Source organism: Erithacus rubecula (genome assembly GCF_903797595.1).
Source record: "Erithacus rubecula genome assembly, chromosome: 6".
NCBI classification, from domain to species: domain Eukaryota; kingdom Metazoa; phylum Chordata; class Aves; order Passeriformes; family Muscicapidae; genus Erithacus; species Erithacus rubecula.
The window spans coordinates 34,566,406-34,585,435 of record NC_136688.1 but is presented as its reverse complement, the minus strand read 5'-3'; the positions used below and the strand labels follow the sequence as shown (position 1 = coordinate 34,585,435).

Below are 19,030 nucleotides of genomic sequence, written 5' to 3'. Positions count from 1 at the left end.
AACCACCCACAACAACCCAACACCCCAAAAATCAAGACTGAAATAATTGTTAGTGAGATAAGTCTTTCTGGACTTTCAGTATTAGTTGTATTGAAAACATCAGTATTTGCCAGAAGCTAAGTGGTGTCTAGAGTAGCCAATTTCCATTTGCTCTTGAATTCAGAGCAAATGAAATGCTGATGATTAATGGTTTTTTCTGTTTACTGTAACAGTAAAGAGTTTGCTGTTATTAATTAGCAGAGGGTGAAAGATGTGAATACTGAGCAACTTATTTTCAAGCTCTTGAATAACAAAATAAAAACACTTTGGTTTTTTATTTCCATGCTTTCATAGAGAAGAACATAAGGTTATTAACAACCCTACATTTAAAATTTGAACTTTCTTTTATTGGTATACTATTATTTCACACTCCCCTGCATTGTTATATTTTTATTTGAATAATGTTGGCTATGTTTTTAAGGGGCAGGGATGTATGTAAGTAACTGTATGTACAGAGAAGGAAAACAGAGACAGTAACATTTGTTTTTCACAGAAAGCTAAGTTCACTTAGGGAAAGAAGCTTTGTTATATCCTTCTTTCAGGGTAATAACCTTTGCAATCTTTGGTAATGATATGAAATGCAGAGATGGGGGTTGTTGTTTTTGTGGGTTTTTTAAATTTTTTTTAAGCAATTTATCAGTTTACATGAATGGCAATAATGATTTTTTTTTTCTTTTAAAACTGAAAAACTTGCATTTGATAAAGTTCAGAAAAAGTTGATTGAAAAACCTAAGGCTTCTTAGTATAGATGACTCCTCAACTTTTTGTCTACAATGTTGTGATTAATCTACTTGTTTAAAGATAAACATTGAGAACATATCTTGCAGACTGGGATATAAATGTGTAGTTGCACATATGTATAACTCATACTCAGTTATGTACACTATCTGAAGCTATTTCTGTTGAGTCTGCAGTGAATTGTTTTGTTTCAGTTGTTCACTAAAATGCATTTACTGTTTAATTGAATGTACAGTAAGGTAACATTTTAGTTGCTTGCTTATTCTGAAAATTATAAATAATCCAACATAAGTCATATGTTTCATAATACTGTCAGTTCAGGCTTGTTGCCTCTGATGAACATATATTTTAGTAGTTGTGTGTGAAAAGTAATAAGTCAGAACTAATTTAAAAACCTTAAAAAATGCACAATAATCACAGTTTTAGTATGTTTTATGTTTTAGTATGTTCTGTTCCCAATTCACTTATATATAATCAACTTGTTTGCACTATATAATGTTGTAATTTAGATGTTAAATTTCATTTTAGGCTTAAAGACAGATCACAATGTTGGAGTAACAGATTTCAAAAATTCTTTATGTATCTTGAAAATGAAATTAAGTAATTCCAGATTTATAGTGGGATTTTGGGGATTTATTTGATAAAATTATTTATTTAAAATGTTTGCAAGGGAGTAAGCTCAGAAGTGGGCATCTATGTTGTAAAGTGCATTTTTGCATTGGGAAACACTTCCCCTTTTATAGTCTGTTGTTCTTTATTATAATATAACACACTGATAATTTTTCAACCCCAAATATATTTTTCAACACAGGAGTCATGCATATAAGTTGTACTCTTCAAGTCATCAAATCATTTATTTTATCTTACCATATCTTTATCTATAGCTTCTCCTCTTATGGGTGCCCAAAGTTTTCCTAATCTGACTACAACTGGTACCACATCAACAGTGACCATGTCTACATCCAGTGTTACTAGCAGCAGCAATGTAGCTACAGCAACTACAGTTTTATCTGTTGGTCAGTCGCTTAGTAATACTCTAACTACTAGCCTAACATCAACATCTAGTGAGAGCGATACAGGGCAGGAGGCAGAATATTCTTTATATGGTAAGTTTCATTTTTAAATGAACATAAGCATTAGACTTCCCATTAATAACTTTTCCTTTTATCCCATTGTTATGATTTTCTCATATAGTAGTTTATTTACTGAAAAGTATTTGAAAGTTGATCTGTTCATATGTTACTAATTCTGTAAGGCAGTAAGTAAAATAATGTTAACATAGAAGTATTTCCTTATGTTTTCAAATCTTTATTTTCTGCAGTTTCTATCCCATATTACTATTATTTATGGTATAGTTTTTCTAAGCACTTGAATGTTTTCCCTCATTGAGTTTAGTTCCTGATGTAGTTTGCATATGTACTTCTAATTGCAATCAAAATGTTACTTTTTGTTGTGTTGTATAGGCATGCTACATGCACACTCTGATAGCTTGTATTGCTATGATTGAAAAACACTATTAGGCACATTGTACCATTAAAATAGTTTCCAGCATTTGCAAACAGCATTTGCAAAAAATTGGAAAAATTTTTTCAAAATTGTCAGGAAGAATGAAATTACATTTGACAAGCAGATCCAGAGTTGTGTGGGCGCTATACCTTAGAAACAGATTTTAGGACAGAAGTTACTTGAGGCATATGAATACAGTGAAAAAAGATTTAGATAATTGATAGGAATCAAGCTGATTAAATGAAGTCAAGAAAAATCTGGGTTGGGTTGCACTTCCTAATGTAAGGTTTATTGAATTGCGAGATATTCTTGAAAGAAAGATACTTGATTTATTTAAAATGTTATTGGATAAAGTTTGTGTTCTGTTTTGTTGCCTATTGAAATTTCTTGAAAAATTTCTGGTCATTTCAATGGGTATTGGAAGTGAACTGCTTGGAGGCAGTTGATTAATATCTGCATGTACCATCTCCCTTTACTCTTTTAATTAAGTCTAATTTGATAATGTGATTGGATGACATGTCTCAAAATATATCTCCAACAACTGTGCAAATAGAGGGCATTCACCTATAAGTAGGGGTGGTAGCAACAATGCAAAGGGTATTTGGGTGGTATAGATGTCTTCTATGTGCACAGAAAAATACAAAAGTTGAAAGCTTCATCCCAGTCCACTTTGATTGCTGTGAACTTCTTTGGTTTTGGGAGGTTGTTTTTTAAATCTTTGTACTGAGTAAAATGAAACTTTGCCTTCAGCTTCTTGTTACAGTAATTAATTAGCAATTGAATCTTTAAAATATCACTCTTAAATGTTCATCTTATATGTCCTTTACATTGTAAGTTAAGGTCTAAATCACACATTTTTAGTGGAAATTACATCTCTCGTCAGGTTTTAAATTATTGAGACAAAAGCAGACATTATGCATTTGTGCACCATTTTCTAGTGATCTTCTGTAATCTAAAATAAGTTTAATTATAAAATGTCATAATCAAATGAGAAACATCACTTTTACTGATCACTATTAATTGTACCAATTGTAAGGGCTTCTATAGTTATTCTATTGGCTAGATGCATGGACTTTTTAACAGGTATATGCTTTCAGCACAGCTTTTATTCCTGTTATGCAATTAGCAATATTTTAATTTTCTTTTTCTGGTTTAAGTAAGATTTGTTTTGTCACTCTTCCCAATGCTTCTGTTCCTTATTTTAAAAATTCTGTTTTAAAAATTATTCTTGTCTTTTGTTCTCTATGTAAATACATGTATGTGTTATAGATTTTCTTGACAGCTGCCGAGCTAGTACTCTGTTGGCAGAGTTAGATGATGATGAGGATCTACCTGAACCAGATGAAGAAGATGATGAAAATGAAGATGATAACCAAGAAGATCAAGAATATGAAGAAGTTATGGTATGGTGTAGTTAGCATTGATAGCATCTTAATTGATTAACAGGTGCTTTAAAAAGCCACAGATATTTTTTTTGCAATAGGAAGTCCTAAAACAAATATTTATATTTATTTAGTTTCTTGCATATAGTCAAAAACACAAGAAAAGTGTTTTAAAAACACCAGCATACCCAAGACCTTACAATGTAGAATTAATGTCTTAAAACCAGGCTGGGAACAAGTTGACAGACAATAGAAATGATGGGTGACTAGTTCACAGGCTGATGAAATGGTATAACAGGGATATGGTGCTGCATCTTGTACTGATTCAGTTCTGGGCTGGGTTTAACTGTAGGCCTGTATGAAGCCAGAGGAAATATCTCTCTTCTCAAGAATACTCCCAAAACCCCAACAAAAAAACCAATGGAGTGGGGGCTAAACCCAGCATGGTAGTTCATATGGTTCTTGCCTACACTGTTAGGAGTTCTTGCTTTTCATATCTTTATGTCTTTACTGTTATTAATAGTGCTTGGTCTTCTACCATTACTGAAGTGATCAGAATGAATATTGCAGGATCTAAGAGGAAAACCAGAAGGCTTCTCTAATGCTAATTTAATGTTTTACAAAATAAGTATAAATATTGTTTTGTGGAATTATAGAAGCTTCATCTTTTAATTAATATGCAAATATTTATTTCATTTGACCCAAAATATTTAGCAGTTTAACTTGCTATGGTTATGGTTTTAATAGAAACTCAGGCACATGACTAAATATCTTCTTGTTTCACCTTCTGCAGAAAGATACAAAGTTGGAAAAAACCCCAAGCCTACAATCTACAATGCAAACAGTAACTTGCATTTGTACATTGTTGACCATTTTTTATAAATTATTAAATAATAATTTTTATAAATTGTTAAAATATTATTTTAATAAAATATTAACTTATTCAATATTACTATTGTTGGTCATGGGAAGTGTCAGTAATAGCTAAAATAGACTTTGCTTTAGATTACACCGCAAGAAGCAGGTCTGGAAAAGAAAATTTTCCTTTATTGGAAAAAGTACTATTAATAGTACTATTATTATATAATAGTACTAATGTTATATTACTACTGATAATGCTATTCCCTCTGATATACCATGCCATTTTTCTCAATGAGAAGTTGAACAGATTAAAAGCTTGTTGCAGAAAATTAATAATCAATTAATATTTGTTAAAGCTTATGCATTTTTTTCCCACCAAAATAGTTCTAGTATTTTGATACTTGATTTAATCTCTGAATAAAATGTGTATACGTTATATATCAATATATGTATACCCTTTGGAAAAAATTGCTTTCTTGTTTTAGAAAAAAAAGTTTATCTCTTTGCAGAAACTATAAATACACCTGTACCAGGTTTGATTTGTTTTATGTGGATTTTATAGAGAAAATTAATATAATGAAGGCATAATGAAATGACAGAATGGGTAAGGTTGACAAGAACCACAGCAGTCCAGCCTCGCTGCTCAGTCAGGGTCACATAGCAGGATTGTGTTCAGACAGTTCTTGAATATCTCCAGGCTGGCACACAGCCTGTCTCACTGTGTGTTTACTCACACAGTAAAGTTATTCCTCATGCTCAGGTAGAACTGCCTGTGTGTCTTGTCTTATTGCTTGACACCATTGAGAAGAGCCTGGATCCATCTTTTCGACACTGTCTCATCAGATACTGACAGACATTGATGAGATCCCCTCTCATTTGCTTCTTCTTGAGGCTGAACAGGCTCAGCTTCCCCAGACTTTCCCCATAAGAAAGATGCTCCACTTCCTTAATCTGTAGTCTTCCTTAATTTGTAGTCTTCATGATGCTCATGTCTCTCCTTGCTGAGGAGGCCAGAATTGGATACAGCACTCCAAATGCAGCCTTATCAGAGCTGAATAGAGTTGCAGTTTAGTTTGTGACTGCTGTATTCATGAACTCTCAATTTTTTTTATCAAATTTTTCTTTTTGGTAGAATCAAAAAAACAACTAGGGTTTTTTTGGGTTTTTTCTGTTCATTTGTTTAGGAGGAAGAGGAGTATGAAACCAAAGGAGGCCGTAGAAGAACATGGGATGATGATTATGTGCTGAAACGGCAGTTTTCTGCTTTGGTTCCTGCTTTTGACCCAAGACCTGGTCGTACTAATGTGCAACAGACAACTGACCTAGAAATCCCTCCACCAGGTATGCTGACCAAATATGTGATGCTTAGTCTGGCTTTAGGATGGAGATTCAGTGTTAAGGGCCCACTGGATTATTAATCAGTACAACATGCTCTTGTGTGTTGCTTTTCTCTTTTTCAATGAGAGTCTCATCTATCTCTGCAGATCTAAGCATTATTGAGGGAAAAGTACATTAAGTGCTGTGTAAAATAAGCAAATTTAGGAATTTAACTAGGATCATCTCTTAGCATGATAAATAATAAAATCTCTTGATATGTTAAAGATGTGATAAAGATTCCTGGTTTGACCTGCTGGGACTTAACTGTGTTAAAGTTACCCAGAATAGATTTGATTGGAGAGGGTGTGCTGAAACAGTATAAAGCTGAGGCAGGGGCAGGGTAATGCAGTGATGGAGCAGTGTGTACGGTCAGCAGCACAGCAACTGATCTTGCTACTTGGCTCCTTAGTTCATTCTTGTTCAGAGCTGTGGATGTACTCAATGTTCACTGCAGAGAGGAATAAGAAGGTTTTAGTGTATGTGGAAATAAGCCACTGCTTATTTTGAAGAACTGAAAGGAAGGTACAGTGTAGGAAAGGAGGTATGCATGTGCTGTGATAATATCTAAGGTGTTACCACGATAGAGGGATCAGCAGGGATTTCAGAAATTCTTGTTAATTTTACTCCCATAAAGAAATGGTTCAGTCATAATTTAGTTCATCGTTAGAGCTTTGTCTTGTCTCTTTGGCATGTGCGCAGTAAGTCAGTACACTTCCTTACAGAACCATGTTATGGATGTTTAAGCCACCTTGTCATGCATTATGTTTTGTGTTAAGGGTTCTCAAATGATTTTTGCAGGTACACCTCATTCAGAGCTTTTGGAAGAGGTTGAGTGCATGCCTTCACCACGTTTAGCACTTACCTTGAAAGTTTCGGGTCTTGGAACAACTCGAGAAGTAGAACTGCCCCTAACAAACTTCAGATCTACCATCTTTTACTATGTACAGAAATTGTTACAGCTTTCCTGTAATGGCAGTGTGAAATCTGACAAACTTAGACGTATCTGGGAGCCAACATACACGTAAGCTCACTAGTTCATTATTCTGTGTAGAGAACACTGTGACTGATTAGGAAATGTTTTAACTCCTCCTCTGTAATAAGCAATGATAGAATTAGATTTTTTTAATGTTTATGTCAGGATGTTATTGCTGGTTTTAAAACTACAACTGTGCCTGCAAAACCAAGGAAAAACATCATAACCAATCATAACCTTTAGGGATCTGCTTTGAAAAATCCAATGGGGTTATAGTCCTGGCAAAAAAAGAAGTCCAGGAGAGTTAATTTCAAGGATCACTTCCTCCAGACTCAAGAGCAATCCATCCCGATACGTAGGAAGTCAGGCAGAATCAGTAGGAGACCTGCATGGATGCACAAAAAAGTTTGAAAGTGAAGCAGGCAACGAGTAGAAGGGTCAAGTGATCTAGGAGGAACCCTAGTCCCAACTTGAAGGCAGAGCATTAGGAAAGCCAAAGCACCTCTGGAGTTGAATCTGGTGATACGTGAATGGCAAAAGCTTAGTGAACACTTACTCAACCTACAAATCCATGGGACCCAATGGGATGTACCCACAGGAGCTGGCCATTCTCTCTTATCTTTGGAAGGTAATGAGGATTGAGAGATACTTCTGAGAACCAGAGAAAAGGGAGTGTCATTCCTGCCTCTCACAAAGGCAGGAAAGATCTAGGGGACTACAAACTGGTCACTCTTTCATCCCTGGAAAGGTGATGGAGATAGTCCTGGAAACCATTTTCAAACAATGAAGGATAAAGTGATTGGACATGGATTTATGAGCAGAAAATCCTGCTTAACCAGCATTATAGCCTTCCATTATATCCCTAGCTCAGTGGATGAGAAGAGAGCAGCAGATGTTATTCCTCAACTTTAGGAAGGCTTTCAGTGCTTTCTTTCTTACTGACAAACTTCGAAAGCACGTACTAGATAGTGTCTGAAAAATGCCTGAACTGCTGGGTTCAGATGGTTGTGGTCCTTGGTGTAAGAGCCAGCTGGTGTACCCCAAGGGTTGATATGAATCCAGATGTTTAAGCATCTGCATTAGTGGACTGTATGATCGGACAGAGCAGACCCTCAGCTTCCAGGCAGAATAAAACTGGGGAGGTGTCACTGTTGGACCAGATGGTTGTGCTGCCCTTCTAAGAGACCTCATCATGCTGGAGAAATGGGGAGCTTGGTGACATTTCACAAAGGGAGATGTAAAGTCTATCAGCTGGGGAAAAGTAACTTTCCGTGTGCCAGTTCAGGCTAGGGGCCAGCTGGATGGAAAAGAGGTTGGTGAAAAAGGCCCTGAGGGTTCAGGTGGACATAAAGTTAAACATGACCCAGCTATAGACCCCAGTAGTAAAGAAGATCAGCAGCATCCTGGGCTGCATTAGGAAAGCTGAGTGAGGTGGTCATCCCCATCTTCTCAGCACTGGTGAGACACACCTGCAGTGCTACATCCCAGTTCAGGGCTTCTCAGCAACAGAGAGACATGGACACTGGAGTGAGTCTAGCAAGCAGCTCCTAGGATGATTAAAGGTCTGGTCACTTCTGTCGTACGAAGAAGAGTCTGAGAGATCTGGATCTGTCTAGCTTGGAGGACAAAAGACAGGCTCTTACCAATGTGTATGAATATCTGATGAAGGACACTGGGAAGCCAGAGTGTGGACTTTTCTTTGTTGTGACATGTGAAAAGACAAGAAGAAAAAAAGGGCTCAAACTGAAATATAGGAAATTCTATTTAAACAAGATATTTGAGGGCCCTTCCTACCTCAGCTATTCTCTCGATGTTAATTTGACCTTACTAGCTTTATAATAATAGACAGAAATCGGAAGACTATGTCATGGGGAGTGTTTTCCATTTACTATCCTAATCAGTCTAATTTCTGTCATACTATAAGAATAAGGTGTATGAAAGCAACAGCTGCAGTAAGGAGGGGTGCAGTATTTTTAACTGTATTTCCAATGTCATCAGTGCTTCTGTGTCGCACCTATTTTTTGAGTTGCCTTCTATCAAAAATTGCATGCTGTAGCAAACTGTTTTCCAGTTAGAAAGCAGGAGAAATAGTTGTAAATGTGCATATCTTCTAAGTTAATGCACACCCAGTTTCCCTAGGACTTCAACATTTTAAGAAGTTGGTGTACGTGTACTGAAAAATCTCAAGATGGTTTGGAAAATTGGCACAATGAAGGTTGTTTGATTACTCAAGTCATAGTTAAGGAAACATAAATACTTTGCAAGATAAATACGAATATCATGAAAATAGAGCTTAAGAACTTTGCATCTCAGGGCACCTCAGATGTCCTGTGCAGCAAAGAGCAGCTGCTATTGCTGTTTTACATCACATTATCTAAATGTCACTTATACCTAACAAGTCCATGTATAACCTCAGAATTTAGAGGGTGTGCTATGGCTATGAAATACTAACTCATTGTTTTGCTTTCTAGAATCATGTACAGAGAAATGAAGGATTCTGATAAAGAGAAAGAAAGTGGAAAAATGGTAAGACTTACTTCTATGCCTTTGTGTTTTATGGCTGCTTTAAGAAAAGTAAAAGAAATACTATTGCAGTTTTTGAAATGCTACATTAAAAAAAACTAACAGTTTTCAATTACTTAAAGAATATTAGTGAGTATATTTGTAAATGCATGCTCCTTTAAAAAAAGACATTACATATTGCATGTGAAAACTTAAAGACTTTACAATCAGGAAAAACCAACGTTTGGTGGTTCCTGTTGTAGGGTTGCTGGTCAGTAGAGCATGTGGAGCAGTACCTTGGCACTGATGAATTACCAAAGAATGACTTGATAACCTACCTGCAGAAGAATGCAGACTCAGCTTTCCTGCGCCACTGGAAATTAACCGGCACTAATAAAAGTATTAGGAAAAACAGAAATTGTTCCCAGCTCATAGCTGCATACAAGGTATATGTCTGCATCCAACCTTTTTTTTATTATGAATGGCTGTGTGCTTTGTTTTGCAGCTTTAAAGATCCTTGTGGAGGGAGAGCCATGGTATTTATAGGGAAGCTGAATGTTCAAAAGCCAGTTTCAAGTTTAGGTTTTGCTGCTCTTGCCTTTTTATTTTAATATCTTCTGTTAAACGTAGTTGTGTTAAAATGCATTTGAATCATGATTTGCACCTTGCACAATTTGATTAAATGTCAAATTTGAACATAGTAACTGTTTTTATTTTTTCAGATCAACTTGGAATACAATCCTAAAGACGGTAACACACAGAGTTTTCATTCTTAACCATTCTATTTTTACAGGATTTTTGTGAACATGGATCAAAATCTGGATTGAGTCAAGGGGCTATTTCTACTCTTCAAAATTCTGATATCCTTAGTTTGGCCAAGGAACAACCTCAGGCCAAAGCTGGCAGTGGACAAAACTCCTGTGGAGTAGAAGATGTTCTGCAATTACTTAGAATTTTGTATATAGTTGCCAGTGACCCTTACACAGCACGGACTTCTCAAGAAGGTAACTTAGTTATTTTGCAGAGCTTCTGAAATATTTTAATGAAAAAAAAATAAAGGCAAACTTTTCTCTTGGTCATTTTCAGAAGGAGATGAGCATCCTCAGTTTAACTTTCCACCAGATGAATTCACAAGTAAAAAAATTACTACAAAGATTCTGCAACAGATTGAGGTATTATGCTAATACATTATATGCAGTGTATATATGTAGTATTCTTTTTAGAACTCTCTCACTCTCTTCTGTACCTTGAGTGTTTGAAATGATTGGGTTTTTGCCATTTTTTATTTTTTAATTGTTTCATACATATTTTCTTCCTTGTATTTTGAATTAGTAAATTCTGTAAGTACAGACTAGTCTGAATAAAACCATGCCATTTGTTTTTGTACAAAGCATACAAAACTTTTTTTACTTTATATATTTTGGTTATGAATAATAATAATAATATTTATTTGTACCAGACATAGATGTTACAATGTAGTGTGTGTATGTCTGGCTGATGATAATGTAAAAACGACAATTGGTTATATCAGGGTTCACACACATTTTATTATTCATACATTCAACATAAAGCTTTCAAAAATATAATTTAGGAAACGTCCTATGGGTGCTGTGTTAGTTAGATACATTAAAAGGAAAACTTTAGGATGTTGTTCTTCAGTAGAACTACATTTTCTTCAACAAAGATTAAAGAAGATTCTTAGCTTCATTAGCCCTTATGTACTTTTTGAGGTTTGGGTAATTTTTTAACAGTTACATTGTTCTAATTATTTGTTTAAAACAATTCTTCAGTTTTTCATGTTCTTTAGAAGACTGTTCAGCATCATGAACATGCTTTTAGTAATAATTAATGTAGTATAATTTATTATAATTGTATTTCAGAAGGGACTGTAATAATATTTCCAGGGAATAATTTCCTACCATCAAGTTTATTTCATGTTGTCTGATATTGAAACAGTTGTATCTAATTTCTTTTGGGCAAAACTCAGGAGTAATTCTTTCCAGGTAATTGGGTATTTAGATCTCCCCACAGTGCTTTGAGTACTGTATATCCCAGAGATTTACTACAGCTTCTAGTGTTTGTGTCAAAGCACCCTATGGTTACTCTTAAGTCCTAGAAAGTTTATGAACTTAGAATCACAGAATATGCTGAGTTGGAAGGGATTTATTTGGATCATCGAGTCCAACTTCTGCATCTGTACAGGACATCCCAAGAGTCACACCCTGTGCCTGAGAGCATTGTCTAAATACTTCTTGAATCCTGTCAGGCTTGGTGCTGTGACCACTTTCCTGAGGAGCCTCTTAAGTGCCTAACCAGCCTCTGGGTAAAAAATCTTTCCCCAATATCTACTGTAAGTCTCCCCTGACTTAGGCCCTTTCCTTAAGTCCTGTCACTGGTCACCCTAGAGAGGACATCAGTGCCTGCCCCTTCTTTTCCCTTCATGAGGAAGTTATAGACTGCAATGAGGTCTCCCCTCAGTCTCCTCCAGGCTGAGCAAGTGAGCTCAGCTGCTCATCATACAGCTTCCACATTGATAGCATTTAAAAGGGGGTAAAAATCTCAGTTTCTGTGAAGAAAGCAACTTATTCAAGCACAGATAAAAACTCTGTACTTGGGTGTGTTTGCTGTGTTTGCTGTGTTTGTGTATGTATATATAAGTTACAAACTTGTTGAGACCACCTAAGTCAAATGTTACTAACACTGGTGGTTTTTTCATTCCTTGCATCAAACCTACAGGAGCCCTTGGCACTAGCAAGTGGAGCTTTGCCAGACTGGTGTGAGCAACTAACAAGCAAGTGTCCTTTCTTGATTCCATTTGAAACAAGACAGTTGTACTTCACATGTACAGCATTTGGAGCATCAAGGTAAAAAAAAATAATTTAAAAAAAAGTTGACTGCTTCCTTTTGATTTTTTACATATAGTAGTTTCTAAATTGCTTATTTCCAGAAGGACCTTAATCCTAATGAGACAAATTTTTCCTGCCAAATGTCAGTAATTTTGGATAATGTAAGGAAGATGGAAAAGCTCAGAATGACAAGGAATTTCATTTTAACTTCAGCTGAAGACTTGCTTGTGTACTTTTAACTAGTTTATCCTATTGGCCAGTTTGTCTGGGTTGCAGTTCCATTGCATAAAGGACTACAAAATAGTACTCTGTTGATGACTACTTTCATGTTTTCGTGCTGGAAGACATGCAAGTTTCATACAACTGGTGTTTGTTTTTTTCCAGGGCCATCGTATGGCTGCAGAACAGACGTGAAGCCACAGTTGAACGGACAAGGACCACGAGCACAGTGAGACGCGATGATCCAGGAGAATTCAGGGTCGGACGCCTCAAACATGAAAGAGTGAAAGTCCCGCGAGGTGAATCCTTGATGGAATGGGCAGAAAATGTCATGCAGATTCATGCAGACAGAAAATCTGTTCTAGAGGTAAAGCATATCTGCCTGGCAGAGCGAGGTTAGATAGCTATTTCTAATGTACTGGACAGGATATTGAATATCCTGTTCCATAACCAATGCTGGACATTGCACTAGGATTTTCTTTTACTATTGACTTCATGTTTTTCTAGGTTGAGTTTTTAGGGGAGGAAGGAACAGGCCTGGGTCCTACCTTGGAATTTTACGCGTTGGTGGCAGCAGAATTTCAGAGGACAGATTTGGGAGCTTGGCTTTGTGATGATGATTTTCCAGATGATGAGTCCCGTCAGGTATATTTTAATTTGTATTTTAAACTGAGTGCTTGTTTAAAAAAACATGAAAAATGAGCTAAACATTCAGGAAGGAAGAACACATTCATACTGCAGCTAGTCATCATGGTCAAGAATGACTGCTCTGGTCCAAAGCTTGTTTTTCTAATTCTTCTCTTTTTAAGAGAACAGTGGAATATAAGAAGCTAGACAGTGGAGATATCTAATTAAATCCACCTTTAACCATGTCTGCTTTTTTTGTCTGTCTCTTAAATCAGGTTGATATTGGTGGTGGATTGAAACCGCCTGGCTACTATGTACAGAGATCATGTGGACTGTTTACAGCACCATTCCCACAAGATAGTGATGAACTTGAAAGAATAACCAAACTCTTTCATTTCCTTGGAATTTTCTTGGCTAAATGCATTCAGGACAATAGACTTGTGGATTTACCCATTTCTAAGCCTTTTTTTAAACTCATGTGTATGGGGGACATTAAAAGTAACATGAGTAAGTTGATATATGAATCACGGGGTGACAGAGACTTGCACTGTACTGAAAGTCAGTCAGAGGCTTCTACAGAAGAAGGACATGATTCCTTGTCAGTAGGAAGTCTGGAAGAAGACTCCAAATCAGAATTTATTCTTGATCCACCAAAACCTAAGCCTCCTGCCTGGTTTAATGGAATTTTGACATGGGAAGACTTTGAATTAGTAAACCCACATAGAGCTAGGTTTCTAAAAGAAATTAAGGACCTTGCAATTAAAAGACGTCAAATTTTAAGCAACAAAAATCTGTCAGAAGATGAAAAGAACACAAAACTGCAGGAATTAATGCTGAAGAATCCATCAGGTTCAGGACCTCCTCTTAGCATAGAGGATTTGGGGTAAGTTTTAATATTTATTTATAGGTAGGCAGTGTTGTGTTAGAGACAGAACCCAACACAAATGAAGATTTCTTAGTTTAAAATAGCATCATTTCAAGGGGGAATCCATAGAGATGCAGCCATATTCTTTTTCCTTAGTTTGAGGATTTTCTATTCTCACTTTCTCAGTTTCCTAATCTTAAATGTGGCTGTACTGCAATGGTGTATGACACTTTAAACATAAATACTTGTAAAATAAACACAAATACTTGTAAAATTACAGCTTTTAAAAAAGGATCATTCAGTAATTTGTTAGCTATGATAAATTGAAAAGTATCAAGCTTTTTTGAGAGCTTTTAAAGAAGACAGATTGACATTTCAGATTGTGTTCCTAGTGCAGTGTTTGAATCCATGTTAAACAAGAGCATGTGTTGACTTTTAGTAAATGTAAAAGACAAAGTACTTATACCTGTGTAAACCCACGACAGGATGTCATACTCCCTAGTTTTAAATATTTCCTTTGGAACAACAGTTTTTCTGCCATTAATATTATGGGTTATTTGTTATAATTGTATTGTGCACTACATGTATATAATTGTACTGACACTCCACAAAAATTGTGTAGTGTCAGAGTTCGGTAATTACTTATGGCCTTGTAATCATCTGTCCTGAGCTGAAAGGAACCCCCAAGGAACAACCTGCACAATGCCATCCCCAAGAGTCACACCCTGTGCCTGAGAGCATTTTCCAGACTCTTCTTGAGCTCTGCCAGGCTGGTGTTGTCACCTCTGCTCTGGGGAGCCTCTTCCAGTGCCCAACCACCCTCTGGGTGAAAAACCTTTCCTTAATATCCCACCTAAACCTCCCCTGACACAGCTTCAGGCCATTCCCTCATATCCTGTCCCTGTCACCCCACAGAGAAGAGATCAGTGCCTGCCCCTCCTCTTCCCCTCTTGAGGAAGTTGTAACTGCAGTGAGGTCTCCCCTCAGTCTCCTCCAGGCTGAACAGACCAAGGGACCTCAGCTACTTGGATTGCTTCCTCTCTAAACCCTTCCCCATCTTCATAATCCTGTCAGTGATCTGTAATAGCTTTATATCCTCAAAGCCTGGGTTGCTATGGAGAGAAAGCAAGTAGCACTACTGAAGAGCCTAAATGCCTAATAGGTTAAGTAGCTATGTAATTGTTAGTGCTGGAATTTAATGGAAATTATTTTTCTGAATTTGTGAACTAAATTAAATGTTTGAGTAGTTTTGAAGCTGATAGCTTAAATATGTAAAACTTATAAAATTTTCAGTGGTTATCAAATTCAAATAGAGAGTGAGAATATGTATTTGCATACCTTATGTATGAAACACATATGATCTGTGTAGTCCATTACTGTTTGTAGTTCTGTGCTTTTGTATGTACATGAACAGCGCTCAAAATGGTTTGAAATCCAGTAAGGTTCTTTTGGGTGTGACAGGTTGTAAATCTGGTATATTTACAAAAGCAGTAGCAGATTTGTTTTCAATTATTAACTACCTTTGTATTTTGAAGTTTAAATTTTCAGTTTTGCCCTTCATCCAAAGTATATGGGTTTACAGCTGTGGATCTCAAACCAGGTGGTGAAGATGAGGTAAGGAAATAACCTACCTTACAACTTAACCAGCAGTTAAATTTTTGTCTCAACAATAATTTTAATGAACAGTGCATTCTTAATGTTTATCTACTATCTTTGCAGACTGTAACAATGGATAATGCAGAGGAGTATGTAGATCTCATGTTTGACTTCTGCATGCATACTGGTATACAGAAACAAATGGAGGCCTTCAGAGGTAATTGTAAATATAACATATATGAAGTTGGATGGAATAATGGGTGTTTAGGCTATGCTGGTTTAAAGTGGTGGCATAGAATGGCTTTCAAAAATAAACTTTTTACTTAAGAACACAATAGTAAGATACCTTTGCATTAGTTATGCTGTTTTTAATTGTGAAGATGTTCCATTTAACTTAATTAAGAAACTATTGATTGATTCTGATTTGACTAAAATGCAACTTAAATGCTGACATTATTTTATAAACATTATTTGGACTCATGTTTATAAATGTGTCTTTTGTAAATTTAAGATGGATTCAATAGAGTCTTTCCAATGGAGAAGCTGAGTTCCTTCAGCCATGAAGAGGTTCAGATGATTCTTTGTGGAAATCAGTCACCTTCTTGGGCAGCTGAGGATATCATCAATTACACCGAACCCAAACTGGGATATACAAGAGATAGGTACTTTTATTCTGAGTGATTTTGAAATATGTGAAGTGATAGAATGTCCAGAATGTTCATTAGATGAAGATGCCAAATTGGATTAAACTGGTGGTTACTGAAGAGCAGGTGATTGTCTAAAATTGCATGAGATAACCATGTGTTACAACAGATAGGTTAGAAGGTACTTGGTAGTTTTGTGATGAGAGAAGATAAAAAAATTATTCAAATACAAGTAACTAGTGAAAATGTAGTGGCAGCTAATACAGATAACTAAAAATAGATTTTAGAGTTTTATTCTCATGTTTGACAGCAGTATTTTTTTCTGGCTGTGTACAATTGTTACTTTGCCCATATTTCTTATTCCTTTCTCTTGGGGCATGGTTAAAAAAGAAAGTGTACTATGCAAGGGGCAAATATGTTTACTGGTGGTTAGCTATCAGAAGGAAGTCTTGTTGTTTTCAGGTTTGTTTTTTTTGGGATTTATTTTTGCTGCTTGTCATGTTTGGTAGCAATAACATACAAATTACTTCTGGAACTGTGTTAGAATAAGCCTGCTGAAATGTTTGAGCTCTACTTCTCTACCCAGTCATGCATTCAAATGCAAGATACCTAAATAACACCCTAAGATAAGGATGTACCTACATTTTTTTGTGTAATACTCTGCAAGGAGATTAAAGACTATTGTTTTGGATTTAAGGATGTTTTGTTCTTAATATTCAACAGGCTCTAGAATCTTACCATGTGTACTTAATCATGATTAAAGATTGTAATTCTACTGTGTCAAGTTAAGAGAAATTTTAAAAACCTCCACACTTTTTTGTAGTGTTATCAGAACTAATTCTTTTACTTTACTTTAAGCCCTGGATTCCTTCGATTTGTGAGAGTCCTGTGTGGTATGTCTTCGGATGAGAGGAAGGCTTTTCTGCAGTTCACCACTGGTTGCTCGACACTCCCCCCAGGAGGGCTGGCAAACCTGCACCCCCGGCTCACTGTTGTGCGCAAGGTACGGCATCTCCAGCCGCCCTTTGAGCCAGTGCTTTGGCTTGGCAATGCAAGAGTTTTCTACATTAACCATCATGATTTTTATTTTCCTTGTTTAATTTATGGCACTGTGCTAAGGTTTTGATACTAACCTCTTGTTTCAGGTCTGCTCTCTGATACCATACATATATATCTCATATATTTTCATATATAATAAATATATTTAAATAACAAAGTTTTAATGTTCATATAAAGTAAGTATATTTATAAATTGGCCTGTAGCTTTGCTGATGCTGTTTCCTGAGAACTGGTGTTAGGTATGCAGCAAGTGCCATGAATTAGAGGACTTTACAAGTTTTAACTTTCATACTAAGCGCTGTGAACAACTGCAGTAAAATTCTTGTTTTTCCTCAGGTTGATGCTACAGATGCAAGTTACCCATCTGTAAATACATGTGTGCATTACCTAAAGTTGCCTGAGTATTCTTCCGAGGAGATTATGAGGGAGCGTCTGCTAGCTGCTACCATGGAGAAAGGCTTCCACCTCAACTGAGCCGCCGACCGCAGCCTGGGACACGGAAGTGTTTTTGATACTAGCGAAGCCTCTTGTGTTTGTGTGCAAAAAATACGATCTCCACGCTGTGCTCTGACGAGACTTGCCTTTTTTTCACCTGTGAGGCTTTAGGAAAATGTGGAATGTTTGTTAGCTGCTAATGACAAAATAAATCCTTGTAACTACACAGCCAGCAAGAAATTGGCACAGAACACTGTGTGATGCTTCAAGGGCTTGCACAACTGGAAATTAAGGTGTTTCTGTTTGACTGTTCCAAAGAACAGATCATCAGATTTTCAGTGTTCACTGATACAAATTTCTAACAGTGTATTGTGTAAAGTTTGTCTTTTAATACCCTGTACACTACGGTTGCCATCACTGATCCCTGTTTTGCTGGCTTTAAGCTAACTGGTCAGAAACTTGCTTCCTTTAAAATTTAGACTTAATGGGCATCTCCAGCCTTTTCTTTTTTAATGGTGCCTGCACTATTGGAGTATTTTAGTGGGTTTTTGCGTATAATCATGCACAACCATTTTTTTTTTCTTCTTTTTCTTTCAAGTGGGAATATATTTTGATTTCTCAAATGCCCTGCTATAAAGATCAAATCCTTAAGTGTGTTTGTGCAGCTCAACAATAAAGCTATTAAAAAACACTGGTTCCTAGTGCAAGGCACACTTAAAGCAAGTTTTACTTTCGGTTGTATTTTCTTTGTATATTATAAACATTTATTTAACTTGTTGCAGTTTGAAGTTTAAAAAAAAAAGCACCCAATGTGTAAGCTCAAAAGTAATCATTAAAATGTTTGCAACATATAAAAATGTCTCTTCTGAATACTTCATTAGTACTTACTAAATCTCTGTACATGTTCTGAACCATGTGCCATGCTTTTTTAAAGGTTTCAAAGAACTACATAAGAGAACTGCTGATCTCACAAATTCATCTCTGTGTTCAAATCTTTTCAGAGTAATTGGAACTTCTTAAGAATGCATCTGGCAGTGACAACCTGCATGTGGCAGGTTTTGGTGCTCTTCAGTGAGCTCATATGACCTGAGATTATAGTTCTTCATTACACTGGAATAAAATCTGGGTCAGATGATACAGCTTTACTTGAGGTGGACTGGCTGTCGTGGTGTTTGCACGTGGTATTTATTGAAAAAAAGTGGCTTACAGTAAGATAAAGCGAGATGACACTATGGTTTTAAAGATTTTAAAGTACCAGAAAAAAAAAAGGCTATTGTATGTAGCAAGTTTTGCTTTGTGCCAGTTCTCTTTGGTAACGACCTTTTCTCACACCACTGCTGAGAGGGGCTTGCCAAAAGAGT

The 19,030-nt window shown here is 36.2% G+C and overlaps 1 protein-coding gene across 12 annotated transcripts in view; it reads left to right on the top strand.

Annotated features, from left to right (window-relative positions):
* The window catches only part of HECTD1 (HECT domain E3 ubiquitin protein ligase 1), a 60,000-nt gene extending 41,145 nt beyond the window's left edge, over positions 1–18,855 (top strand). For 10 of the 12 annotated variants that reach the window (XM_079309706.1, XM_079309714.1, XM_079309711.1 and 7 more), the window contains 17 exons: positions 1,662–1,883; positions 3,553–3,686; positions 5,711–5,867; positions 6,702–6,924; positions 9,348–9,402; positions 9,642–9,824; positions 10,172–10,382; positions 10,465–10,550; positions 12,115–12,242; positions 12,609–12,810; positions 12,951–13,088; positions 13,346–13,953; positions 15,471–15,549; positions 15,655–15,748; positions 16,043–16,193; positions 17,034–17,178; positions 17,571–18,855. In XM_079309706.1, the coding sequence (XP_079165832.1) occupies positions 1,662–1,883; positions 3,553–3,686; positions 5,711–5,867; positions 6,702–6,924; positions 9,348–9,402; positions 9,642–9,824; positions 10,172–10,382; positions 10,465–10,550; positions 12,115–12,242; positions 12,609–12,810; positions 12,951–13,088; positions 13,346–13,953; positions 15,471–15,549; positions 15,655–15,748; positions 16,043–16,193; positions 17,034–17,178; positions 17,571–17,708 (2,954 nt within the window). In that variant the 3' untranslated portion in view covers positions 17,709–18,855. The remainder of the gene's footprint in view (positions 1–1,661; positions 1,884–3,552; positions 3,687–5,710; positions 5,868–6,701; positions 6,925–9,347; positions 9,403–9,641; positions 9,825–10,171; positions 10,383–10,464; positions 10,551–12,114; positions 12,243–12,608; positions 12,811–12,950; positions 13,089–13,345; positions 13,954–15,470; positions 15,550–15,654; positions 15,749–16,042; positions 16,194–17,033; positions 17,179–17,570) is intronic. The other 2 variants (XM_079309707.1, XM_079309705.1) reach the window with 2 other exon arrangements.
* The last annotated feature ends 175 nt before the right edge of the window (positions 18,856–19,030 follow it).